Source organism: Sander lucioperca, chromosome 1, assembly GCF_008315115.2.
Source record: "Sander lucioperca isolate FBNREF2018 chromosome 1, SLUC_FBN_1.2, whole genome shotgun sequence".
Taxonomy (NCBI): domain Eukaryota; kingdom Metazoa; phylum Chordata; class Actinopteri; order Perciformes; family Percidae; genus Sander; species Sander lucioperca.
In genome coordinates this window covers 50,521,315-50,549,206 of record NC_050173.1, presented here as the reverse complement: position 1 = coordinate 50,549,206, position 27,892 = coordinate 50,521,315, and the positions used below count along the sequence as shown (strand labels likewise).

The window sequence follows — 27,892 nt, the reverse complement described above, 5'->3', positions numbered from 1 at the left end:
GTGTATGTATGTACTGTATGTATGTGTGTATGTATGTATGTATGTATGTATGTATGTATGTATGTGTGTATGTATGTATTTATGTATGAATGTATGTATGTATGTATGTCGCGTCTAAGTATGTGCTGTAAGCGTCGGTCTCGTGTCCCCACTCGAGGCCTGCACCTTGATGTGGTGAGTGGACTTTCAACTAAGTCTTTTTATGTTTTACATTTCTGTTTCTTACCAACCTATGTTCACATCTTGGTAACAACATTTTCTCTTCTCTTCACCTTGCCTGTAACATCACCTGTTTCAACTCAGTAGTGTTTTAAGATTAAACTTTTTGAAGCTATCCTTGATTCACACTCAGGTCCAGCAGAGGGCGCCGTGAGTCTGTGTTTCTGCTCTTTTGGTCTGAGGAGAGGGAGTAAACAGAAGGGCTCTGGAGTTATTTTCCCTTTTCCTCTCAGTCTGTGAGGATGGAGCTGGAAATCTAAACAGGGCAGCTGGAGCCTGCAGTGTTCCTACTGAGCCCCTCACCAAACTCCCCGATCTCGCCAGGCCCCGCAAAGCAGACCATCCCGTCAGCACACTATGAAGCTCTGGGTTGTGCTTTGCCTTGCACTGCTCTGGGTGCAGCTCCAAAATGGTGAGTGAAGTGTTTGTCTCGACGAATTATGATTGAAGCAAAAGACTGTTATTTAAATCACGAGAACTTGGAGTGTAACCTGGGGGTTGTGGGAGGATTAGATAATCTGAGGTTGTGTAAATACTGGCTGGGGGCACCAGTCTCTGTAAAGGGGCGTAGAATAGGAGGTGAACTGACAAAGAAGTAAATCTCATTCACATAAGGCAAAGACTTGATCACTTGATCAACACAATTGTCAATCATTTTGTCTTCCTTCAGATGTACAATGCAACTACTCTGCTATATTTGAATTTTAAATAATGCATGAAAATTGTAAAAGTTTGCGTTAAGTTGCGTGAGTTTTTGCAAAGTATTTCTGCAGACCAACTCAAACCAGCTGCATCCAAAGCATGCAGCAGACGTTTCTAATTAACTGGCCTTTACTGCTGACCCTCCTTGGCGTTCTTGTTAATGCTGCAGGGAAGAATAAAACAACAAACCCAGAAAGTCTACACTATGGACTGTTCGTTTGTTCCTTGTCTTTAATGGTTTATGTGTTCTGTGCCCACTGAGAAACAGAGCACGCAGCTGAAAGGGTGCTGGACATTTTCTGCCAGTACTAAGGATTTTACTCTTCCTGTTCAACTGTTGTCACAGCTGGGGAAACCCAAAGAGTAGCTCTCTAGAAAGGCATTCTGAACACCAATCCGGAGTCTTTCGCACAGTACAGTAACACATGATTTTGCGACTTATCTATGTTGTCTTTATTATTTTTGCTCTTGCTTCTAACGCACCTTCCTCTTTCTGTGTATCCAGGTGCCTGCCAGCAAGTCAAGCGGAGAAAAGATGTAGGAGAGAACCGCATCCGTCCAGGGGGGAAGCGGGTGAAGGGACTACCCAGACTGAAAGATGGAGTAGGGAAAGGCCAGTCCCTGTTGACCCAGGTTTTAGATAAGGGACGCTTCCTGCGCCTGGGCCAGACCACAATTCTGACTCCTGGGAAGAACATGGAGCTGCGCTGCAAAGGCGATTCTATCGGATGGTCATACCCGACCTACCTGGACACCTTTAACGACTCACGCCTCAGGTGCTGGAAGCACACGTCAGTAGGGTTGGGCATCGTTTGGATTTTAACAATTCTGATTCCAATTGCGATTCTTCCTTACGATTCCGGTTCTTATCGATTCTTTGAGGGGTGGAGTTGAAACGGGTCATATGCCTGTTTTCACAAATAAGAACGTTTTATTTTGATTCAATGGTGGGTTGCAGTTTTACAGGGCTTTTTCAACGTAAAACAAAGCCACACTAGAGCACCGTTTACTGTGCTCCAAGGCTGCAACACAACAAGCACCTGGCTGCTTCAGAAACCAAAACTTGCGCATATTAAATTGAAAAGCGATGATCGAATTTGAAGCCAAATCCTCTAAATGATTCCAAACGATTCCAATAAAGAAACGATTCTACTGGAATCGTAATTTTTGAAACGATTCCAAGTAGGAATCGGTTCTCGATGCCCAATCCTACACGTCAGCTGTTTGTCATGCTATACGTTGATGTGAATGTGAAAGTCTTATATTTTCGTTTCCCGCCTCCAGCATCAAGCACAGTGACAAGTACAGTCAGCTGGTCCTGACGTCGCCCTCTGCTGCTGACACAGGGCCGTATAGCTGCTGGGTGATCGTGTGTGACGGCACAGAGTGCGAGAGGGACCACGATCGCACCTATGTCTCATACATCTATTTCACAGGTGATTCATGGGATACATAGCACATAGCACTTTACATTCAATTTTATTTTAGAAATAAGCAATAAGAGATATTTACAAAGAGTACATGATGTCACTTTCCTGAATGGTTAATGATGAATTATAATGTATGATATTTAGTAATGCTTTATTAATACGATCAGTAATTCTGTATCTGGGATTTTCGCTTTTAGATGTTTTATTACAGAAAGTGTATGAAACCCAGGACCAAATGAGTCATACATTCTGTCATTGTCATTGTGTTACTTATTGGTTAGTCTCCCATTGCCAGACCTATATGCACCCTGCAAAAGAAAACGCCACATAAAATATTAAATAAAGTTAACTGTTCACACAATACAGTAACGTGAGCTATTTGAATTAGCTGGATACATAGTTAAATGTAATTTGCTCTTACCAGTGTATCGCCGTGTGTATTTTGTCCGTAGCAAATCCCCACCAATTGGTCAAAAAAATCCTAGTTAGAATGTAAATATCGTAAACATATTCTTTGTAAATCTTTACAATAATTCCCCGAACCAACCAAGCAGACCTGCCTTGTTGTACGATCCAAATTTTGTTCAAAACTTTTTTTAGCGTGTAACTTGCTAGCACTAAGTTTGTTGTTGTTTCCCGAAATAAAAGGATCCACCGGTCACGATCGTCAATCCAGACTACTTATGGATGAAAATAAATGATTCCCTTTTTTGCTGGGGATCCCCTGGAACCCTACAGTTTGACTGTTTTCTGTCCAAACAGACAAAGACAACCTCTTTGTCCCCTCTGCCATCCACTTTGAGATCGTGTACCTGCGCCCAGACCGGCCCGCCGTGGTGCCCTGCCGCGTGACCGACCCGCAGGCCAAGGTGTCCCTGCACAGAGAAGTCCCTCCGGAGGAGATCACAGCCAACAGGACGCAGGTGACCTATGACCCCACCAAGGGGTTTGTCCTGCAGAACCCCAGCCAAGAGCATCAGGGGGTCTTCTACTGCAAGGGTGTGACCAAGGGAACGCCTCAGATCTCCACAAAGTACCAGCTGCTCTATGTGGAGGGTAAGGATGCAGCAGTCACACTTCAATGTAGTTATAAATACAGTAGTCTCGCATTGTCAGACCTTCCTTCACAGCGCTGTGGAGGAGGGTCTGGCTAGTCCACACAGCATTCTGGGATGGGAGAAAAACATGCTCTGGTTTACTGGCATTTCTTTAAACCAATCAATTCAATTCAGTTCAGTTTTATTTATAGTATCAAATCATAACAAGTTATCTCAAGACACTTTACAGATAGAGTAGGTCTAGACCACACTCTATAATTTACAAAGACCCAACAATTCCAGTAATTCCCACAAGAGCATGCATTTAGTGCGACAGTGGCGAGGAAAAACTCCCTTTTAGGGAGAAACCTGGGACAGACCCAGGCTCTTGGTAGGTGGTGTCTGACGGTGCCGGTTGGGGGTGTGATGAACAGTGGCAATAATAGTCACAATAAAGATAATGGAACCATAACTAGAAATAGTAGTTGTAGTAGTTATGGCATAGCAGAGCACTGCAGGGCGTTACAGGACGTAGCAGGGCACAGCAGAGCATAGCAGGATGTAGCAGGACATAGCAGGACGTAGAAGGACGTGGCAGGACACTGCAGGGCACTGCAGAGTGTAGCAGGGTGTAACAGGGCATAGCAGGGTGGGCATCAGGACCACGGCGACAGCTGCAACCATGATTTTGGTGCCACCCTAATTCAAGGAAACATGCTGGGTGAAAAAACATGAGGACTCCGGGGAATAAGCTCCCCAGAGCTAGGTGTCTTGGTCACAATCGTCTTGGGCGCTGCAAAATAGCCTCAGGGAGGAACTTGTTTTGGTGTTACATGTGTACGTTCAAAAGTAGTTTTAGTCGTGCAACAGAAAACTCAGATTGGACAGATAGTCTAGCTAGCTGTCTGGATTTACCCTGCAGAGATCTGAGGAGCAGTTAATCATAGTCCTCAGAAAGTTTAAAATTACAACTCAAAGAATTTCCGGCGGCACCCGAACAATCCCGGAAGTGGAACGTTGGGATATAGACCATAAATACAGTAACTTATGGTGATGCTGCTCCAAGTGCAGAATCAGAATCTGAATACTTTATTAATCCCGTCAGGGAAATTGTTTAGTGATGAGTAACCATTTTTCCTGTGCCTTTAACTGTCAAACATAACCACGTTACTTGTCCCTTTATTGGTTCAAAGCAGTGCTGTAGTACTTGAGTCCGGACTCGAGACTTTTGCTCTACTTAGAGTGCTCATAACATGCTTTTTCCCTTTCCTTTATTGTGTTATATATATGTTTGTGCACATTATAGGTTTACAAAGTGAAAAAGCCCAAAGTCCACCCCAAAGGGACTTACCATCTCCAACAGAAAACACTGTTCACAAACTGCTCCAAACAGCTCTATTGTAGTCCAGCCTTTACTTCAGAGACAAACGTGGTCACTTTGGAACACACGTTATAATGCTCGCCTAACTGCTAGCATGGCACGCCCTCATACTCTTTTTCTGACTGGCTAGTAGTCCTTACCTAACTACTGAGCATGTGCGACTCCCAACAAAGATGGAACAGAAGTGAGATGTCTCACTCTGTAGCTAAAACAGGGAGCTCAACACACAGGGTGAAAAGAGGAGCTGCAGCAATGTGCAGTACAACAAAAATATGGTGTTTTTTGAAAATGAAACCATGTAAACCTATATATAACCTCTAAATATAATTATGAACCTGAAAATGAGCATAATATGAGCACTTTAAAGTAAATAATATGGCCTAATTTGATCCTACAGTGCTGCACTTGCTTTTTGATCATTGCAAGTAATAAAGCCAAATGATCATCCTAAAATAGAAGATATACTGTCTCTCACATCACATACATTATGAACAGGTAAGTAAGTGGTCTTGTAGAGGATTCTTTTTTTTCTGTCTCGGGCTTTACAGTCACAGTCAGTTACTCATTTGGACTCGGTCTTGACTCTGTCTCGACTAGTCCTGGTCTTGGACTTGTCTTGGACTCGACAATGCCCTGGTTAAAAGCACCAAGAACCACTGTGAGAGGCATTTTTACAAAGTCATGAACCCAGTGCTTCATTAGCTTTCAGGAAAAGGTTCTATTTCACATTTGTCAAAATCCTCCTCACGGCTGAGCTTGGTTTATGTGAACGCTCGCCAACAGAAATGGAAACACTGCTTGGATTTTGCAAATGGGAGGAGGATGGGAGGTGAATTTATGAAATGGAAATGGTGTGTGGTGTAGATCAAATTAGCTGCCATGGCATGTTTGGCTGGCAGATGGGGAGAAATAGAATTTGGACTGACAGGAGTTTAAGTACCGCTAAGCTTTCATCTATAAATGTTTTCTACAAATTTTGACATAATTGTTTTCTGTTTCTTGTTGACAGTTCCTGGCGGGGCACCATTTGTGAGCCTAGCAGTGTCTCCGGAGTCTGTGAGCGGAGGAGACAACATCAACGTGACCTGCAGCGTGCTGGGGGAGCCGGAGGAGGACGTGAGCTTCACCTGGTCTTATCCTGGTCAGGTAAGAGGACAAACTGTCTTTATACACGTCCGTTTACAACAAAAATTTGAACATCGACAACTTCTCAGTCCCTCCCCCCTTTCTGCTAAAGCTCAAAACGTTCTCCTAAGCCCCTCCGCCCACGAGGGAGAATGAATGCGTGGGCCTGAGCAGTGATTGACACACAGTTAGACTCCCCCCCCCGGCCCTGATTGGTGCATCTGAACAGGGAGCGGTGGATTTTTGCAAATCTCACTCCAGGCTGTAGGTGGAGCCAGAGGAGCTGGATTTATTTTTAATGACCTGCTTCATGTAGTTCTACTGGAACATAGGGTCAGTTTCAGCAAATATGACAGAAAGTTAGTTTTATACGGTAAAGTAACAAAAAATTGCCGGTGCAACACAGATGTCTTCTTACTTAATGGTTATATTTCTTAAGGTGCATAACAGTGACTAACGTTTCGATGTAGGGTTACATCTTCATCAGAGTCAAGGACTCTGATTTTTTGTTACTTTACACTGTTTTGTCCTGCCTTGGTTGGACCGGATTGTTGTGGTCTGCAGAAGCACAGAGAACTCTCTGTAATAACCTTAGTTTTATAAGTCTTAGCTACTGCACCTTTAATGCAAAAAAAGATCTGTACAGTAAGTCATAAAAGAAAATGCATGTAAAAAATCATAAAATGTTCATACAATGTATCGATTTATAATTGTCTTAATGGATTGAATACATTAACGTTTCGTTAAATTATTGTTAAGAAGAGAAATAAGAAATAGAGCATGATTTAAAGACAGAATAATGAAGTAGCAGAATAAATGGCCATTTATATGATTTTAAGGAGTTTTATAGCATCATTGAAAAAATGATAAATATTCTGATGGCACTTTAAATACTCCATAGAGGCCTTCCTGTATACTGTACGTTTTTGTATGTAGTTTATATCTCAATAATAAAACAATAATTCAAGATGGGCCTGATTATATGTAGTAATCATTAAACATCCAGAATCTATCAATATACAAATATTTTTCATTTCAAACGTTTAACTGCTGGACACAAGATGTCTTCTTTCCTGAAACATTAATTATGTGAACAGCAGGAGGTTTCAAGTTTCCACATCACACTCACATAGGTTTATTTTATATATTTGGATTAATATTTAAAATGAACTAGTAGTGATGTCACAAGATCCTGCTGGTAGATCCAGGTGTTAAACTCAGGTTTAAGGTGCGCACATTAAAGTGCTCATATTATGCTCATTTTCAGGTTCATAATTATATTTAGAGGTTATATCAGAATAGGTTTACATGGTTTCATTTTCAAAAAACACCATATTTTTGTCATACTGCACATTGCTGCAGCTCCTCTTTTCACCCTGTGTGTTGAGCTGTCTGTTTTAGCTACAGAGTGAGACCTCTCACTTCTGTTCCATCTTTGTTGGGAGTCACACATGCTCAGTAGCTAGGTAAGGACTACTAGCCAGTCAGAAGCAGAGTATGAGGGCGTGCCCTGACAGTAGCTAGGTAAGGACTACTAGCCAGTCAGAAGCAGAGTATGAGGGCGTGCCCTGACAGTACCTAGGTAAGGACTACTAGCCAGTCAGAAGCAGAGTATGAGGGCGTGCCCTGACAGTACCTAGGTAAGGACTACTAGCCAGTCAGAAGCAGAGTATGAGGGCGTGCCATGCTAGCAGCTAGGTGAGCATTATAACGTGTGTTCCAAAGTGACCACGTTTGTCTCTGAAGTAAAGGCTGGACTACAATAGAGCTGTTTGGAGCAGTTTGTGAACAGTGTTTTCTGTTGGAGATGGTAAGTCCCTTTGGGGGGGACTTTGGGCTTTTTACCTTTGTAAACCTATAACGTGCACAAAAAAAGATATACAACACAATTAAGGAAAGGGAAAAAGCCAAAAAGCATGATATGAGCACATTAAAACTTTCCCCCTTCAGCAGATGGATGTTAAAATAATCTCTGCACATACATCACTCACAGCGAAGTGAGGTCATAATAAGAAATACACAAGAAAAATTGGAGGGGGACTTTAAGGTCTTGTTGTTGATAAACCATTACCTAACCATTGTGAACAATGGATCGATCATTTTCCTGCCCTGATTGTCACTAACAATTAACATAAATCCTGTTTGTTTTATTGTGCAGGACCGTCGCCCAGTTCGCATCCAAACGTCCTGGAGGCTGGTTAACAGAGGAATGGGCCACACCACGCGCTTGTCCCAGAGTGTCATGGCTGTAGAAGACGTGGAGACCATCGACTTTGGAAACTACATCTGTAACGCCAAGAACCAGTACGGTGAGACAACTGTGACGATCGACATCATCTCCAAATAGCCGCGGCAACAGAACCTGTGTTATGGGTGTATTTTTAGATTGCAGATTGTGAAAACATAATAAAGATTTGCTACATCTTTTGTTGAAGAGTTCATTTTAAAAAGTTTCGGTTACACTTTACTTGAAGGTATCTACACAAGAGTGACATGACACTGTCATAAACGTGTCATAAACATTCTAAACAAGTCATAAACGTTTATGACATAACGCTTCTGTCATAAAGTGTCATTCGGTTTTTGTCATGACAAGTTGTGGTTAGGGTTAGGGTTCATGTGTCATGACAGTGTCATGTGTTCATGACACTGTCATGACACTCTTATGTAGATACCTTCAAGTAAAATGTTACCAAAGTCTCACTTATTTTGGAGTGACTAAAAAGAAGTTGTATTTGTGCAGACACATTACACTTCCTCTGGCTTAAAGCTCTGAGGAGAGGATGCACTTTGCAGCAGGACAATGAGCCCACACACAGGAACGCAACACTATCTGAAGTCCAGAGAAGAACAAGGAGTGCTGGCCTGCAGGGCTTTTCCTCCACACTCCACCAGATCTTAAATCTACTGACCATCTCTGGGAACATTTGGAGAGAAAAGCCCAAACTGGTTGCCAACATGCTTCATGAGATGCTCTACAGGAGTGTGGGTTTAAGATAGATTCTTAACTCGTTGCAGAACGGATGACAAAGAGTACGCTGTAATTAATGCAAGTGCTACATACATTTTTTTTTTTTAAATAAAAGTACAAACAAATGAGTTGTGGGTAGTGGAGTCAGATTTTTATGGGCCGCTTTCTGACAGGGACATCAGGAATCAACAGGCTGGATGTCAGTCCAGACTCAGTCCAGACAACCTGTAGATGGTTCAGTTAAATTTGACCAGAAGGAATGACCTGCACTGTGATTAAATCATATACAGCACTGCATACTTCTGAGTCAGAATATTTCAACTTTATTTAAAAAATAAGATAATAATGAAGTTACTTTGATGTTTTTTAATGTCATTTTCAGGGTCTTCTTTCAACTGCTAGTGTTTTGACTAGCCTCTGCATAGCTGTCTTATTACTAATACTTTGTGCAGCTAGACTATTCTAAAAAAATATTGAACATTGCGTCTCATAAGGCCTTGATGCTTGAACGCGTGGCAGTTTTATGACTACATTGACTGTTTTTTTTCACATCTGACCTCGAGAAAACGGCAAAGCAGGAAGGCCTTGATAATCACATTTATTTGACAGAAAAGAACCTTAAAAGCTCTGCTGCAGACTAGCCTTTAGTTCAAGGCTTTGAGATGGAAAAGCAGGAGACACTCGAATAACTACGAAACACACTTTAAAATATGTCATATCTCATTGATCTATCTGACCACACTGGCTTTGAAAAATGACTAGATTAATTGGAAAATTTTAAAATGCGTCAAGTGTTCAGACTCTCTTATAAAGTAGGGTTTCTTTGAATCTGTGTGTGTGTGTGTGTGTGTGTGTGTGTGAGCTCTACATGTTTACTCACATTGTACATCAGAATGACACTGGGTGAAGAACGTCAGGAAATGGTATGAATTCCCAGAAGCAATCCAAATCTACAGCTCGATGCCTTTATCTATCCAACCCCCGACACACACACACACACACACACACACTCTTAAACTCGTTGCAGAATGGATGACAAAGAGTACGCTGTAATTAATGCAAGTGCTACATAAATTTAAAAAAATAAAAGTACAAACAAATGAGTTCTGGGTAGTGGAGTCAGATTTTTATTGCCTGCTCTCTGACAGGAACAACACCCTGCTGTAAACCCTGGCACTCTGTGTTGGACACCTAATCAAACATCCCTGACTTATCATAGTTAGCCTTTGCGCTACGTTGAAATGAAATGATGCTGGACAAGAGAGCAGCAGCCATCAGAGAATTGCTCTGGCCCGTTGTGAAGAAGAGAATCTGGTTTGAAGCGGAGCTGTGCGCCAGGCTGACGTCCTAATGCACTCCGTATGTGGAATGTGATCTGCAGGCCCAGAACTTATTTCGGTCCAATGCAACACTTGCTGCAGTTTCCGCTTTGCTGAAAAGTTGTTTTGGTTGTTATGATTTTGGAATATACTTTAGCTGAGGATATGAATGTTTGTGGTTTATAAAACATTTAGTATATTTGGCTCAAACACAACATTTACAAGACTTAATTGATAACTGCTGAGTTCCAGGAAAAACTGAATTCCTATAATATACCTTTTAAATATAACTAATTAGTGTCATCTGCTGTGAGTAGCTCAGAAATGTGTGGCTCACAGTTTTATAGCTTGACTCTGATACACCAGGTTTAATACAAGACTTTATTAATTGCATATTTCAAACAGGGTCAACAAACCAATAACATCAATTCCTAACGTTTTGAGACATCGCAGTGTCACTGACATGTACAAGCAAAGCCTCTTCTGGTCAACTCTTTGCAAAGACCCCAACTTTAAAGCTGCATTAGGAGGGTTCAGTGAGGGGCGATCACCAAGACTCAAACACATGACATGCACAAAGACTTGGATTGGTCCCTTGGTCAAACAAACAAACACGTGGAAAATAAAAACAAGTTTGAGGCCACAGATGATTCTTAAACCGACAACCTAGGTGTAAAAAAAACAACCTTTAAAAAATAATTCTGAAACATAGATTGAGACTTGTACAGCCCGGGTGTACTAACTAGCAGATGGATGTTAGTAATAGAACAATTTCACTGTCACTCTTGCACAGTTAGCTCTGAGAAATGGTGCAGGAATCCAACAAAGAAATTCCATATTGCGTGTATATTTCAAATAAAATGCGATATGAGAAGGGACAGTGTCATTGGAATTCACAGCTATTCTATATTCAGACTTTCCATGGCTGTGGTCTCCAGAGACACAAACAAGTGCTCTCCCACACACACTGGGCTATATCTGCATGCATGTGTGTGTATATTTTACTGCATGTACTGTGTATGTGAGTGTTCTGAGAAAAGCCTCTGCCAACAAGTAACAAAAATAGTGTTTCATTGAAGTCCTGAGATTTCCTTCCCCCCCCCCATCCATAGTATCAGACGTGAAAGGCAAAAAAACAAGGCAGCCTTGCTTATTAAGTGCTTCTGTGCAGCATTTCTTTTTTTTTAACGGTCTGTACCTCTGTACAGATAGTGTCAGAGTTCATCCAATCTCCAAGGAGTCAAAGGCTGTTGTGTTGCTAAGCGAACAGGAAACAAACATGGCTCTTAATTCCAGAGGGACAACTCAAAAGAGAGGGTGTGCTTCGAGGAAGCAGGGGCCCATGGTTATCTGGGTGAGACCGGAGGGCTGGAGAACAGGCCCGAGCTGCGCGGTGATTGGAAGCTGAAGGAGTGGGGGGAGGAGGCGGAGGTGGGGGACACCTTGCGGGGGCTACTCAGGTCTCCATTGTGGAGCTTCCACATCAGCTCCTCGTTCTCCATCGACAAACGCTTGTTCACCTTGGACTCCTTCTGAAGGGTTTCCTGCAGCACTGTCTGCTCTGTCGACAGCTGTCTGCAGCGCATCAACACAACACACAGGTCAGAAATGTTTACAACCATTCAACTGAAGCTCTCACCTACAGTATATATCATATCACGATTTCAAAGGTTGTTCTGGAAAGCCTTACAGGTGCCCTGCCACATGTATTTCATTACTTTGTTGTAATGTCTGAAGTTCTACCATGGACTCTAAAATTTTTTGTGGAAAAAATGCCTTGGTTACCTTGTTTCAAACCATTCTAGCGTGGTATAGAAAGCCTGCAGGAAGACTCAGCTCGATTTGTGCCAGTTCTCATTAATATTCCACGAGCTAAGCTGCTTGACTCTAATTGGCTAACAGCTAGCCAATGAGAGCCCGGCTATCAGCATCCTTTACCCAGCGCAACTGGGCGAGCTCATGAATAGTAATGAGCTCAGGCAACACCACGTCAGACTGACCAGCTTTTGTAATTGGCCTGATTTCTCTGCTAATTTCTGTTCAGTGGTTAGAGCTGACAGAGGAGGTAGCAGTTCATTTTCACATTCACGACTTAACGCAAACACATATGGACCTAACAGATTCCAAAAAATACAAGGGAAACCGGTTTTGTGTGGCAGGGCACCTTTAAGAATAAGCGGTATTCCTTTAATTTGTTATTGTCAAACAAATCCCATGAAAGACCCCAAAAAAAACAATAAATAAATAAATCTGTCTCTCAATACTTTCTAAATGACCTAGCCTGTTTGCTGCTCTCAACCCATTGGTTCCTACTGAAGAGGTTATGATGATGATGATGATGATGATGATGATTTTCAGCAGTGGTGGAAGAAGTATTCAGATCTTTTACTTAAGTAAATGTACTAATACCACAATGTAAATATACTCTGTTACAAGTAAAAGTCCTGCATTGATAATGTTACTTAAGTAAAAGTATGTTAAGTATCATCAGGAAAATGTACTTAAAGTATTAAAAGTAAAAGTACTCAATGCAGAAAATCTTCACATTTTAGAGACTGAAAACGATCCAAACAGCTCTGTCAATCAACTCAGTGTTTAATCATCTGATCACCTCAGCTGGACTTGTAGGCTGTTATATTGTTGGCGAGTTTAATTTATTATAAAGCATCGCATTTTATAAACTACATGTGTTTTGTGTGCAAAAATCTTCATTTGTAAAGTAACTAAAGCTGTCAGATGAATGTAGTGGAGTAAAAAGTACAATATTGCTCTCTGAAATGTAGCAGAATAGAAGAAGAAAGTGGCATGAAAAGAAAAGACTCAAGTAAAGTACCTCAAATTTGTACTTAAGTACAGTACTTGAGTAAATGTACCAAGTTACATTCCACCACTGATTTTCAGCCGTGGACATTGTATGCGAGATTGAGTCAAAATAAACAACAGTGCTAATAATTATTGAAGGAACATGTCACCCAGTGCCATGGTGTGGCTCACTGATTAATAGTTATTAGAAAATGATGCTGGTCTATGGCACAGAGGAGCATGCATTTAATTGAAGAGGGTGATTCAAAAGTTCAGTGAAGCTTAACCCTTGTGTTGTCTTCCCTTCAACCTTGAAAAAAACACTTTTTTTCTGACATTTGTGACGCCTTTTTTTTCACAATTTGTTTTTGCTTTTTCCAACGTTTTACATTTTTCTTCTACACATTTTCAGCGCTTATTTCTACGTCCAATATTTTCTGATATAAAACAAAAATTTAAAACGGGCCAATGTGACCCGAAGTCAACACAAGGGTTAAGGAGTGTGAAGTGAGACAGGTGGTTGGATGCTTCGGAGTGTGGTTTCCATCCCTACACATGAGTCTTACCTTGACAGTGCAGCATGTCTTTCCATGCGGGCTTTGAGGTCCTCATTCTCCTGCTGGACCTTGTTAAGGCTCTCATCCAACTTCACATTTTTCTCCGTCTGGAAAGAAATAAAAATCAACAGAATGATTGAGTGATGGGTGTGGGTTTTATTTAGCAGCAGAATTGCTTGTCTCGATGCCCAGCAATCATCCCCCTCAGGTCTCACCAGTTTGTCTATCTCCATCAGCTTCTTTTCCTGCTGGTGGAGCTGTTTGTTTTTAATATCCAGCACCACTTTGAGGCTCTCTAGCTCCTGCTCCAGATACAGGGTGTGGGAGTCCTTCTGCGGGGACAAATAAGTAGTGCCAAGATGTTCAGGGACTGTCAAAAATACTTCAAAAATGAGTACAGCAAGCCTCATAAATGTCATATGGCCATAAATCCAGAAACACACAACAGAGGGCGCCATGAAACACTTACACATTAATCTCTGCTCTGGGCTCACAGGGACAAAGAAGCTTAAGCGTCATACATAATGACATCAAAAACATGCAAATAATGTGTTCTGCATGAATGAAGTGTTTAAACTACTCCTAGTCTCTTTTTTTTAAACTACGAGTGGTCAATGTGTAACAGTGAGCTGCTGTTCTTATTGTATATCTATTAATAGCAGATGTGGAGTGGCAGGGTAATGTGAGGTAGTTACAGTAATGACTCTGCTGTGCCAGGACACAATGCTGGGTACATGGGGCAGCCACTTAACACTGATGAGGAGTGGCATCCTCACTGTACAACAGCACTCTGGGAAAATTAAAATCTACACTCTGGGCACAGAGGGAGGGCAGTGCTGTAGCTAACACATGGTTTAACCCACACTGTTTCACATTGTAAAGAATGATTGATTGTCCTTAATAGACGGCTCTAAAAAATAAGGTTGGGTCATGGTTTTTGTTTGTTGGTAGTTTATATCTCTGGTAATCATTGTTTTGTCACCTTTTTATGCTTCAAGGAAAGCAGCACTGGAGTCATGAGATGTTTCTTAAGTGGAGCTCTGCTATAATAAGCACATTGATAAGATTACCTGACTCTTATCGGCCAGCTGTTTCCTCCTGTTCTCCTCTGCAGCTAGCTTCTCAGTTAGGGCATTGTTCTCCATCGTCAGCTTTTCAATCTGTCCCTGTGGATGTATGCAGGACAACAAAGTCACTGAGTTAAGCTTTTATACACTGGCTCATCAATTCATAAATTACCCTCATGTCATGACATGCTATTGTTTGTGTGAATTGATTTAATAAAAAAAGGGAGAAAAGAAAAGTCAAGCTTACAGATAGAGCGTCTCCTGTCTCTTTCAAGGTTCTTTCCAAAGACTGCAGCTCCTGACTGTGGACTTTTCTGAGCTCTAAAAGAGTTTTATGGCATCAGAAATATTTTAGAAAAGTCAAAACTGTACAACAAAGCTCAAGGCTAATCACAATGTAATCTTATTATGCAATACAAAAATGCACACATGCACATTTGTTTATTGAAGTAGAATATCCTAAGTTAAAATACACCCAAAGCTTTCTCAGCTTGAGTTTGTAGCGTTTCAAATAATCTTATAAAACTCAGCATCAGAGAATGGATCAGGTTTCATGAATACTGTTCACTCACCTTCCAGTGACATTTCATACTGCTGTTTCACAGACTGCAGCTGTTCTGCGTGGCTGTTCTCCAGTTCCAGCTTCATGACTTCATGATTGTCTTTAAGCTCTCCCATCTTTCAAAAGAACACAGGATAGACTTCATTCTGAACCACAACATTACTGATCTTAAGGCATTGCTAAGCACTGCATTACATTAAGATGGTTCACAGTTATTTTCTCCTGACGCACAGAAAAGTTCAAACAAATAAAAAATTATTGCATCAATGACAGAATATTAACAAAGAACGCCCCACCCTCCACTTGTGTCTGAGCCTTTACAGAGAGCTGCTTTCCATTACATTAATTTAATAACAAGGTGGAGTAGGGACAAACCTGCTGTTGCAGGAGAGTCCTGCACTTGTCAGTCTCCTGCTGGTAGCTGAGGTGGACCTTGTCCCACTCGGCCTGGTAGAAGGCCTGCAGTCTCTGCTCCAGTTCGGCCAGGTCCTTCTGGTGCTGCTCCTGCAGTGTGTGCAGGGCATCCTCCAGAGCAACGCGCAACTCATCCTTCTCCTTCTCCAGGCGTTCAGATGAATGGACGGAGCAAACTGGAAATGAGAAAAACCCAACTTATTATTTTATTTTGGTAAAAGAGTGGCAGGGCATTTGCATGGTGTTCAGTGATTGTATGCAGCTGTGTAGAGGGTCATATTAATTGAAATAGGGCAGAGGAAAAATTTTCTTAGTAACTGCTTGTGTAAAAAATGATACATCCACTGAGGAACTCTGTTTAGCAAACTTCTCTCTTGATGAAATTATGCGACACTAAATACGCTCCAAAAAGGAATGGAAAAACTGACATTCAAGGGGAGGTTCCTCTTGCACTTCACTGCATATGCCAACTACACCACAGTTATTTATAGGCAGATGAAGATATGAGAACAAGTTTCACAATCTCTTGAAACCAGCAACATAAGTAACAGATTTCCTAAAGCGGGCTTGTTCCCTCCACACCTCGTCATTTTTAAGTTTGTGCAATTGGTGGCTTTCGTTTTTGTTCTGTAAACCAGTAACTCAATATTCCCCAACTGTTTCCAATTGCCAAGTGTTTATATCTGCTCTGGAGTGGGTGACAGTGACTCCATAACCTGTCTCGAGTCTCAGTGCTTGTGCACAAACACTGTTGATATTAATTGTGAACTTCAACTCACTAGAGAAGTCACACCGATGGTGTACAGTTAGAAAGACAGCTGTGCAGAACAAGAACGTCTGCTGTCATGTTAAGCAGGTGATTTTCTTTCAAAGGTTTGGCATTAAATACATGGTATGACAATAAACCACAACTACTTAGAGCTTGAGACTATGTATGACTTCAATAGTGGGCGTAAAATAATATTGAACGCAGATGTTGCTGTGCTCCGCTACAACATGTGTGGCAGGGACATTGACTGTATTCGGGGCACAATAAAGGTACATGTACTATTCCCGAATAAAAGGTACTAGTTGAAGGTTCCTCGTTAGCCATGAGTGCCACAGGCTGTATGTGATATCTTTACTGGTTCACACTTATCTGTATTGAGGGTTGCAATTTTAGTCATTTTGAACACCTTTGTCACAGGCAAGTAGTGCCAAATCTCGTTGATCCTATTGTGTATTCCTGTTGTCTGGTTGTAAAATAAAGTCCCAGAGTCTGTGTTTTTGCACTGCTAAAAACTGAGCTACAGTATAAACACGGCACTGCATGAGCATGAAGATTCACCTTCACAGATCCAGGAACAGTGGCCAAGCCAACATAGGGACAATCTATCAGGCTTTAGCAAGTACAGCTCAACAAACGGAGCCCAGAACTCTGCAACCACATGCAACAGAGATCTGGTCAAATTAGCCTTTCTAGTATTAACCCACCTCACAAAAACACCTCATGGTTCATATGTGGGAGGAGGGCCAAGTTAATCTAAATTAGCTGCAGTCAGCAGGGTGATGGGGTTTGGAAGTGTCACAGATAATGCAGAGGGTGAGAAAGGCAGATGTGTGTGTGTGTGTGTGTGTGTGTGTGTGTGTGTGTGTATATATATATATATATTTATTTATTTTTTACGTGCGAGGAATGACAAAAGGGGGTGTGGTCGTATAACAGTTTTGGCTGTGGCCCAAGACTGCAATTTAATGCTGTATGAGGAGTGAGATCACTGTGGAAGCAGGCAGGGATGTAGGCTGAGGAGGAAATTAACTAAAAGCAGGCTTATAAGATCGTGTCTGGACTTCAAAACATCTTTTACTACACATAATCCAAAGGTCCATGTGAGGTCAGTGTTGGTCTTACAGCCTCTCTGAAGTGAATAATGTGTTAAAGCGCAGATGTAACAGCGCTCAGCATGTAAGAGCAATCATGTGGAAGTCCCGAGGCTGTGAGAGAGGGGAGGAGCCACAACACTACTCCTGCTGCCTTTAGTAAGAGAGATGAAAGCTGGTGTGTGAGCGTGCGCGTGGCTGTACGTGAAAGGCTATTCTGTGGGACAGAACACAGGCTGGACAGAAAACAATAGCCGCTTTCCGACCAAGTAGTTACAGGAACGTAGTTATAGGAAAAGTCCACTTCTAAACAGATCTACTAACTACTCTCCCCCAAAATTGTTTTTTCCAATTGCATTCGCACTGGCAAAGTGGCCATAGGGACCATAGGAGGGGTAAGGGAGTGATGCAAGCACAGCAACGGTCTTTATAGCATTAAAATCAGAATACAAATACACCAAAAAAAGTATGAACTAAATACTAAATCTAATGTATATAGCATACATATAGAGAAACAGTTATCTCTCTCTCCCCTGCTTATGCCTGCTGTGCTGTGGACGTGTGTGTGTGTGACTCTGTGTGTGTGTGTGTGTGTGTGTGTGTGTGTGTGTGTGTGTGTGTGTGTGTGTGTGTGTGTGACGGCCGGCCAGCCGCAGGACATGCTTGTGGAATTTAACTCCAGACAGTTAACCACAGGTTCCCGTTAATCTTATGATGGACATGTGTTGTGATATTTAAACAAACGAACCGTCAACGGCGAAATAAAAGCCTCTTATTTACGAGAGCGGTCTGAGAGACCTCCAGCTCACAGCGATGTCTCTGAGCATGACTGGCCGAGCGACGAGCTAGAGGCCGGGGCAGGCGCTTGCTGGCTGTCGCCTCACTTCATGGAGCTCCTCAACTCCGAAAACTTTGAAGCAAATTGTATGTTGTATTGTTAGCATAAATTTTCGCAAGACTGCCTATATTCGAAATCTAAACAGTTAATTTCTCGCCTAAAACGTTGTCAGAAGTGAAATTAGTGATGAATAAGATGGCGAAAATTGTTAAAATTGTCCCGCTGTTGGTCTGTCTGTACCGGAAACTCGACCCTCGTTCACCTAGGTTCCTATGCTGAAAAGGGAAAAGAGAAAAGACTCTGCCCTGAAGTAGGAGCTGAAAGAGCTACAAGAACTGCGGCTAGAGGGACTTAAAAATCCCCAAATTGGTCCAGTCGGAACACAAGAAAGAAAGGGTTCTACGAATTTTATGTTCTAGGAACTACAAAAATCGCTCCGGTCGGAAAGCGGCTATTGTCCCTAAGCCTTCACAAGGCCTCAGGTGGTGTGGCATTCCACCACTGGGAGCCCCCCCCCCGAGTGGGTGGGGTCAGAGGTCAGCCTGCCACTCCCTGGGGAATGGGCCGAGACCACTTTACTCAGCAACGCTTAAACACACACATGCCTTGACAAGGTATGTGATTTTCAGCCGAGGACAAAGCAATTAACAAGTGGAGGAAAAGCAACAGGGTATCTACGTGGTGGGCAAAAGCAAACAGGAGCAAGACCTCCCCTGCTTACAGTTAACCCAGTTAACCCATCACAGAACACACCACTTCAAGGCACAGCACTAAACTATTTTATCATTAATACGTAAAATAAAGATTACATTGAACTGCATGACATGAGGAATTTGCGCAATGTAATGAATGGGTGACTACATTCATCAATGTAGAATAATGCTAAACATAGACTATAAACATCGAAATTAAAGTACCAATGAGTCAGATCTATAACTGCATTAGATCACAGCAACACAATAAATGAACAAAGTAAGCAACTAAATACTCAAGATGAAAACATTGCAAACAATAGGAAAACTGTATTGTCCTCATTATCTATACAAAGATTTCCTGACTTGTCATCTAAACAAAAGGCAGAAACACATCTGAAAGGGGAACTAAAAGCAGACCCTGTACCAGAAGTGTGTGCTTTGCTGATAACAACTTTAAACACGGCTGTGTTACCAAGGTGACCTAACTTACCCAGCTCTCCTCGAAGGTTGCCCAGCTCCTGGGATAGATCCCTGCACTGCTTTCTGGCTTCATCACGCTGCAGAGAAAAAACAAAGTAAACAGTCATGCACATGCTCATTAAGATGTCAATGCAATTTCTGAGCCTAAATCACCACATTTCAGATCACAAATGAGCAATGCCATCATTATGAATCTGAAAGGTTTTTCTCTATTAGAAGAAAGGTTTTGACAGGGCAACACCCTGACACATATCTATCTGATGAATACATATTCTCCTTCCAGGATATTGTGTTTGACTGCCAAATGCAATACATTAACAGCACCACAGCAGCAAGGGAGGAAGACTAAGGAAAACTACCCATGCTGTCAGTCTTAGCACATGCCTTCTGTCTGCCTAACTCTTTTACTTCTCCCTTTCTGACTCAGTTTTGCAGTAAAGAGGAGGCTGCACTGTAGCTGCAGTGCTCCTCCAGACTTCCAACTGACGCATCCAAATCCAAAAACTGTTTACCTCTCATGCAATACCTATTATGACTATGCTGATTCACAGAAACACCCTGACACACCAAACAGTACATCACACAGTCTGCCTAATTCAATTATGAACCCGAGACAGAATAGCCAAGTAGGACAAGCCAAATATTACTTCCCTGATCAGTTTACGAAAGAAAATATAGTCCACCCTGTCCTGCTATGCCCCAGATCTACATCTATTCCTCACTTCAGAGTAAAACAATGGAGAAGCCAGTTACCCGATCTGCAGCGCAGGGAGCACTAAGGCACGCTCTGCTGCCAGAACAGCCCATGATCTAGCCTCAATCTGAGGCTTGGTAGCCGGAGTCTCCCACCCCCAGCTATGGAGAGCCAGTACTCCAGTACAAACAGTGGTCCAGGTGGACGCACCACCTCCACACACCTCCTCCCAGACTGCTCCGACTACATTTGTGGCAGGACTGAAAAAGCCGCTTCACTGGCTGTGGAGAGTGACTGCAGAGTGCATTACCGTATTACACCTAAAAAAAAAGGAAGGGGGCAGGCTACAGTGTGCATAGGAACAGCCTCCACATCAGCGAGCTGAGGTCACTTTAAGACAGCACTAAAGGCAGCCAGAGTGGAGCAAACAGATAAATTGTTCAGAGCTGCCTGACATCAGGCTGAGCAGGACTTGTGCTGTGCGGTGACCTTCCCAGGAGATACATGGAGAGGCTTCATTAGCACCATCCCCCCACCACTCATCCAAACCTACATTAAATCATCCCCTCACCCCCTCTGCATCACTACCTTACAATCGGCTGTGCAGCTACAGGCCTCATGGGTACAATCTCTCCATTACAAGATGATAGAATGCTGAGAAAAATCACATTTCCAGCTTCTGTGGGAGACTTTACAGTCACTGTATAGAATCAAAGACAATTATGTCACTTGTTGACTAACCACCTTGGTAATCATTCCTCAGATTGCATTAGAAACCACACATTTTAACCATCTTGGTAAAGGCTATGCAACTCTGAGAGACCTCTAGCCGAGAGCAAAGAGTAGACCCCAGTGTATATCAATATGATACCATGTCAGGTGTAGAATAACACTTGGTAGACTAAGATCAATGGCTAATTGCTCCAGATCAAGTTACATGTACAAGTTCCCAGAAATATTGTGAATATCAGAAAGCAAGTGAGGTAAAGTGAGCTATTTGGGAAAGTGCCTACATTCCTACACTGAAATTCAACGCGTTTCATAGCATTTTGCTCTTTGAGAGAAGGTTATGTCGAACCAGGTCCAGTGCTTACACTCTATCCAAAACAGATCATAAGAAACAGTGCTCAGCCCTTGCTTAGTGTTTGGCGGCTGTTCATAACCATATCAAGTCAACAGCTGGGACATTCTCACACTATGTTGGCAAGGACCTGCCTCCTATTCTTGGTCTGATGAGTGGCCACTGGATTCCATTGCACACTACATGCACACAGACTCGTCCAACAACACACCTGCCATGCAAATCTGTTATTCTTGTCTATTTAATTGATGTTTTGATATTAAATGCAAGTTGTGTGCGTTTAAGATACTGTAGGTATTAGTGTCCACCGGAGGGACAGCATGGACAGCAGCACATGCTGTAGTCAAAGTTGAGTAAGTGAGAGGAACTGTTGTGGTTATATTTGTTGATGTCATCAGTTTCACAATCAGTGCCACCCAAACATAAGTCAAACAACAGTGAGCTCACACACTGAGCCTTAAACACCAGCTGTCACATTACATGGGCCAGCATGTGATACATTTTAAACAAAAAAAGCTTTGTTCTGTATGACTGCAAAAATCCATCAGTCAATACTCTCCACACTATTCTCAAAAACCCATAACTAGAAGCTTTCTAACACCCATATGCACTCAAGTTACAACAGGCAAAAACGGTTGACAGTTTATAAGGCTCGTCAACAGCTGAGGAGACACTTGACTGCATAATCATAATACCTATATTTTTTTCACCTTTGCGGCAGCAGAAATTAAGAAACAACAGTACTCACTGAAGCTCACTGACGCTAAACTTGGACTGATTTGAACTCTTTTCACAACTGCAACTATCCAGAGCGCTGCCACAAGGGATCTGTCTGGTGTCAAACTCGGGAGTAAGACAGGAGTAAAGGGAGTTGCAGTAATCTAGGCCAAAGGAAATAAATGCATGAGTGACTTTCTGTATTACAAATTAAAAAGAAGCAGTGGTTCACTTTTCTGAAATAGTTCTCAGCTGTACAGACCACATTCACACATTTGTTAAATTCTCGTCAATGAACATCTCAGACACGTTTCATGTTTGAAGCTAAGATACTCTGTTTCTTCCTCCCGAGTCCCTGTGGCACTTACATACAGTAGCACATTGCTTGCAACAACAGCTTGTTAAAGGACAATTCCGGCGCAAAACGAACCTAGGGGTTAATAACAGATGTGTACCCACTCCATCGCTCTCTGGGACATGTTTTCATGCTAATCGAATGTGTTTGTAGCTTGAAACAAGCTAGCACGGACCGCTGATTAGCTTACAACACTAGTATTCAGGGCACAGGGAAAGTAAAAACAAATCGCTTATTATACCACTAAAAAGGCTCAAAATATCACCACACTTCAACGGTAGCATAATGACTAAATGTTAACCTAAGCATTGAGAACATTGTAAGTGTACAGACAGTTTATTAAAAAGATAGATTATAAAGACTTTCTTGTATACAGGCGGCCGCCGTCTTGGGAGCTACTGTCTTTCTAAACTATCTTTTTAATAAACTGTACACTTACAATGTTCTCAATGCTTCGATTAACATTTAGGGACCCTCATTATGCTACCGTTGAAGTGTGGTGATATTTTGAGCCTTTTTAGTGGTATAATAAGCGATTTGTTTTTACTTTCCCTGTGCGCCGAATACTAGCGTTGTAAGCTAATCAGCGGTCCGCACTAGCTTGTTTTCAAGCTACAAACACATTCAATTAGCATGAAAACATGTCCCAGAGAGCGATCGAGAGGGAACACATCTGTTATTAACCCCTAGGTTCATTTTGCGCCGGAATTGTCCTTAAAACAAACTTTGGAACACATTGATGGAGTCAACGGTCACTTTTCACTTCACGGCAGCAACAAACCAGAAGGAGTCAGTCTAGCAGCAACAGGTTTATGATCCCTCACCTACAAACTGCTGTTTTGTGTGTTGGACTGCTCCACTAAGCTGGAAGCACCACAGCTACAGTAGGGTTTTAAAATAGGGTCACTACTGTAGTGTTTTTCCTCTGCAGTCTGCTGTACCTGCAGTACAGGGATGCTAAACTGAAAAAAAGGATTGATATCTTATATATTTTTTTACAACCTCGTCACTGTGCATTTAATAGATGTGGCCTCAGCTCCCTGTGCTGATGTGTCAGAGACATAGCAACAATGTCAGATAAGGTCCACTGGATTGCAGCGCAATGATGGAAAGTTCCCAGCGACCTCTGGAGGGAAGTCCTGGCAGACCTGGTGTCTGACTCTGCCCCTTGTTCCATGTGTACTCAAAACAAGATTAAAAACGTCATGTTATTGACTTAAAAGTACTAAAATCTAATAAATAAAAAAACGACAAAGTGGCTTATTAGAGACATCTCAACACTAACATTCTAAGTACTGTAATGTGGATGAGTGAAAAGGTTGAGTTGTGTAATCCTATGAAGTAAAGACAGGGTCATACAATTAAATAGGAGCTACTAAATACCATCTTGTCTTAAATTATTTTATATTTGGATGGTACATTGCAGTTGTTTCACTCTATCAACACATATGGTGGGGAAATGTTTGACAAGGACACCTCTAAAGTTAACCAGAGGGACTGAAATAGCTTTTGACCGGGTAACAGAGTATCTGATTTTTTTCTTTAGGTTTACAGGAAAATGTAGATATACATCTTTACTAACTGCATTGGGCCAATTTAATTCTATTTCATAATTCACTCATATTAGACTGGCGAGCTTCTCATTAAATATACTTTAGAGTCCGAGCACCAAACCATAATTTTGCTTTGACAACAACTACATGAGGGAGTATGATGGTTGGGGTCAGGTGGAGGGGAGCGGATAGGATAAGCCTGTTTGTACTGCACTGTGCAGAGATTAATCCCTCAGGGAATTCAGTTCCTGGAAGCCAATCACATGGTACCACTATTAAAACAGATCCAAAACAAACAGTAAGTTTAAACATCCATATTTTAAAGGCTTCCAGGGTCATGCCAGACTACCTGAATAACCTATGAATCTATAAAAGGTACAACTTAAAGACTTGTGGTGAGCTTTTAGATAGAAGCCAGAATAAGTTCAGCTCTTCTGTTAAAATCTTCACAAGAAAATGCAAATCATGCTGCAATGAAAATTCATTTTTAAATTTCTCATTGATCCAGGATTGCTTCAGTTGTTCATTGGATGACAACAGGGCCGTTTTGTGTTGGACAGCTTCCAAGTATGTCTGTGTGTGCAGCCCCTCATATACCCTTACAATCACCCCCCCACACCCCTCCTTGCTTTTGCTGTAAATAGAAATACCACTTGGTTTGCCCTGTATTATCAACACACTACACAGGATTTGATGTTGCAACATTTGTAGTTATGTCATAAAGATACATTTTGACTTTATGTGTACTAAACCTCAAATTATATTTTTTTTTAGATCAGGAAGTGATATGTTGAGTCTGAGATCAAGACGATCTGACTTTATTCTGGACATTTGAGCTCCGTTGGCATTTCTGTGTTTTTACCACTGCATGGCTGTTTTTAATCTGTACTTGCATACTGTTTTAATCTCAGCTTTCTAAATAATGTAAAATGGAAAGCATAATGCAGTAAAAATATGATAGGTTTCTGAATTGTATTATGGGCATGATTTCAACTAGTTGGACAGGTATAGTGATTTCTCATAGATAACTGTAGAGATATATATTATACATATTACATACATTGTGATAGCTTTTTATACTGGGCAACCTAGTACCATAACATGGTAATGTGAGCCACATTCTGACTCAGCCGTATTACAGGAGCAATAGAATATCGAATATCAACTAGAAGTGTCCTGATTACTGACAGCAAATATTACTGCTATAATATACAGCACGTCTTTGCTATTTAAAGATGTCTCTACGTTTCTCTGAAAAAAGGTTGGTGAGGCTGGAAACTGCAGTAACTGTGCGATATGGTTCATTGTTTTCTCTCTTTGCCATGTCCATGCTGTTCCCTCATAAATAACATTTTCATACCTCAGCCAAAGCTTCCTGCAAGACGATGGCGACAGCCTCAAATCTGCAGTTACTAGCTGCCAGGAGTCCTCTGAGCTGCTGGATGCTCTGGTCCTTCCTCCCGCCCTCGGCGGTGCCCGCTGGTACCACAGCCACAGCTCCATTGCGCTGATTTGGTTGGGACGCTTGCTGCTGAGGGTGTTGGTGGCGGGAGCTGGCCTTGGGCTTGTTCTTGTCCACTGTGAAAGAACATGTGTTGAGTGTCGTGACAACGTTGATCATCATCATACCCCCTTCCATAACCGTTACAGCGGGTCTGACAGTAGCACCACCCACCCTCTACACTCCTGTCAGGGCCAGAGGTGCAGCAAGCTCCAGTGTCAAAGCCCTGGATATTTCTGCAGTCCAGAACTGTTCTGTCCAATCAGCCAGTCTGAGGATTCCCAGCGCTGCTCCTCCAACAGCACAGACATAAAAATGGATCCTCTCAATGCAGTTACTTTTCCATATCCTAATTCAATCCATCTAGTGCTCTGCAGACACTGGTCACCAAGGACAACTTATTTTAGCGAGGCCGTGCTACTGTAGTTTTGATTTACATCAGCTTTATAAATACATCACCCCCACACAATAGCTACCGTCAACCCTACTAATGAAGAACACTTTGTTTACTCTGCTAGAACACAGACATCAGAACAGAGGAGCACAACTCACTACCTCGTCACTTATCATTGATATCGGGACATATCTCTGCGTTTCTTTGAAAGCACAGTTTGTCAACAAGGAGACTGTAGTGAGTGTTATGTAACACAGAAGGGAGAATAACCTAAGATATATGGGAAATACCAGTGAGTGGAATGTACCACCAGTGGCCTGTGGGGAAACTCACTCAGCTCTGTCCGCTGTTTTAGATGACAGCTGTTAGAGACAATTATAATTAATATGCAAATAAATATTGACATAGTGAATTTGGAACAGTAACACCAATGACAAATGTACTTTAAATAAGGCTCTGTAGATGAATCCACCCTAGTGTGCTCCCCTGATACAATGTACGCACAACCCCCGGCCCATGAAGTGTTTATATTCCCTTCCTTTATTAACCTTGAGAGCATATTCAAGTTACATATAAATGGATGCACTATTTTAAAACATCACAACATCCCAGAATAACACCAGCATGTAACTGTGGGCTATAGACATCATTTTGAGCAAAATAATGCTGATTTTACTGGATGTCTTTCAAATTAAGACCAAGCAGTTTCTATTGGCAGTGAGGGGAAGGTGTTTAATATTAACATGAAGAAATATCTTCCTTGCCTACTGTAGACAGCTGATCCAGGAGCTGCAGAGTGGACAGCCCTGGCCTGACTGGGGCAACACAATACTGCAGAGAAAATAACACTCCAGGCTGGCAAAGCCAACAGAGGGAACAGACCAAACTGAGGAGTCACGGCAGCAAAAAAGTTAATAAAAACCACCCATGTGAGAACAGGATAATCAGATGTATTTTATCTGAATAATTATATAATGCATTAATGCCAGACTTGAGTTAACACAGCTCTATACCCAGATGTGCACTTCACATCAAAACTAGTTTCTCCCTCTCTCTGTGTCTTACAGCCAAAGTAAACTATTCAGCATGAAAGTAAGGCGCAGCCTTCAAGACAAACAAGACAATGAATTTCAGAACGTGGTCACTTTTGCTTTCATTTGGTAAAATGTTTTACATAAATGTTCTGATGCTTGTACTGTGTTTTTAATAGTTTGTGTTATAGGGGACCCAGATCATCCAAAACAGATTTCCATCTCAATGTCCTGACTGCATCCTCCTAATCTACATATCATTATTTTTACACTATGATTTGATATTTTTCTCTTTTACTTATGCTTCATGTACAGCACACAGATCCAAACCAACAGTTCAACTGTGCTGCTCAGCTTAAATCGTTTCAATCGAGCTGCAGTTCACTAAACCTAAAATGGGTTTTGTTTAAATTAGGATGCCCTCTGCTGGTTGAGCAAAGAGCACAGAAGGGACATCTTAAGCTGCATTACAGACAATCATGCCTGCATACAGAATCAAGCCAACATCAATGACAAACTCTGGCTGTCAAGCTACTGCAGAGTGGAAATATATACATTTATATTATAGCCCTCTGTAATGTAATAGTATGTGATAGTTCATTTTTTAAATATTTTTTATAAATGTATTCTTTTTTAAACTTAAAGCAACATGTAGTTACTTCTGTTTGCTTGCCCTCCTGGGACATTTAAAAAAAAAAAGATTAGATTAGATTTAACATATCCATTTAAAGAGAAACTGACAGATGGAAATCTTTCCAAATATGTTTATTTCCCCCCAGCTTTTATCTTGTGCTTGCTTCCAAGAACAGATGTGGACATTATGCAACACATTTCTGCTGAATCTAAAAAATTCATGATCTCACCTTTTTAAATAATTCAAATCTGTCTAAAGAGGTGGCCGGTTCAGAGATTAATATAGTGAATTAAATGGCAAATCAGCCCGATTTTCGGCTACAATATTTGTTTAATTTAGACATTCATTTCTTCTGAGGGTTGCTCAGTGTAATTCTAACATGTAATCACAAAACAGAAATAAATATTCACACATTCACAAATAGTCTAGGAGTTAGTAATTATCCCTGGCTTTATCGTCTCATACTTTTAACA

At 41.6% G+C, this 27,892-nt stretch overlaps 2 protein-coding genes across 12 annotated transcripts in view; one reads left to right on the top strand and one right to left on the bottom strand.

Annotated features, from left to right (window-relative positions):
- Positions 1-365: 365 nt before the first annotated feature.
- Positions 366-8,330, top strand: pdgfrl (platelet-derived growth factor receptor-like). Its single transcript, XM_031280206.2, has 6 exons — positions 366-631; positions 1,427-1,697; positions 2,206-2,357; positions 3,114-3,407; positions 5,779-5,915; positions 8,053-8,330. The coding sequence occupies exons 1-6, from the start codon at positions 577-579 to the stop codon at positions 8,239-8,241; spliced, it is 1,098 nt and encodes a 365-aa protein (XP_031136066.1). The 5' UTR covers positions 366-576; the 3' UTR covers positions 8,242-8,330.
- A 2,197-nt stretch (positions 8,331-10,527) lies between these two features.
- mtus1a (microtubule associated tumor suppressor 1a) overlaps positions 10,528-27,892 on the bottom strand; it is a 33,299-nt gene continuing 15,934 nt past the window's right edge. For 7 of the 11 annotated variants that reach the window (XM_036005428.1, XM_036005436.1, XM_031280212.2 and 4 more), the window contains 9 exons: positions 25,220-25,437; positions 19,470-19,536; positions 15,548-15,762; positions 15,183-15,288; positions 14,858-14,931; positions 14,614-14,709; positions 13,759-13,875; positions 13,553-13,650; positions 10,528-11,759 (listed from right to left, as the gene is read on the bottom strand). In XM_036005428.1, coding sequence (XP_035861321.1) covers positions 11,531-11,759; positions 13,553-13,650; positions 13,759-13,875; positions 14,614-14,709; positions 14,858-14,931; positions 15,183-15,288; positions 15,548-15,762; positions 19,470-19,536; positions 25,220-25,437 — 1,220 coding nt within the window. In that variant the 3' untranslated portion in view covers positions 10,528-11,530. Of the gene's footprint in view, positions 11,760-13,552; positions 13,651-13,758; positions 13,876-14,613; positions 14,710-14,857; positions 14,932-15,182; positions 15,289-15,547; positions 15,763-19,469; positions 19,537-20,212; positions 20,483-21,982; positions 22,116-25,219; positions 25,438-27,892 lie in introns of those variants that run through there. The other 4 variants (XM_036005440.1, XM_031280216.2, XM_031280217.2 and 1 more) reach the window with 3 other exon arrangements.

Coding starts and splice junctions, on each gene's coding strand:
- pdgfrl (XM_031280206.2), top strand. CDS start 577: ATGAAGCTCTGGGTTGTGCTTTGCCTTGCACTGCTCTGGGTGCAGCTC. Junction 632..1,426: donor CTGGGTGCAGCTCCAAAATG/GTGAGTGAAGTG, acceptor CTGTGTATCCAG/GTGCCTGCCAGCAAGTCAAG. Junction 1,698..2,205: donor TTTAACGACTCACGCCTCAG/GTGCTGGAAGCA, acceptor TCCCGCCTCCAG/CATCAAGCACAGTGACAAGT.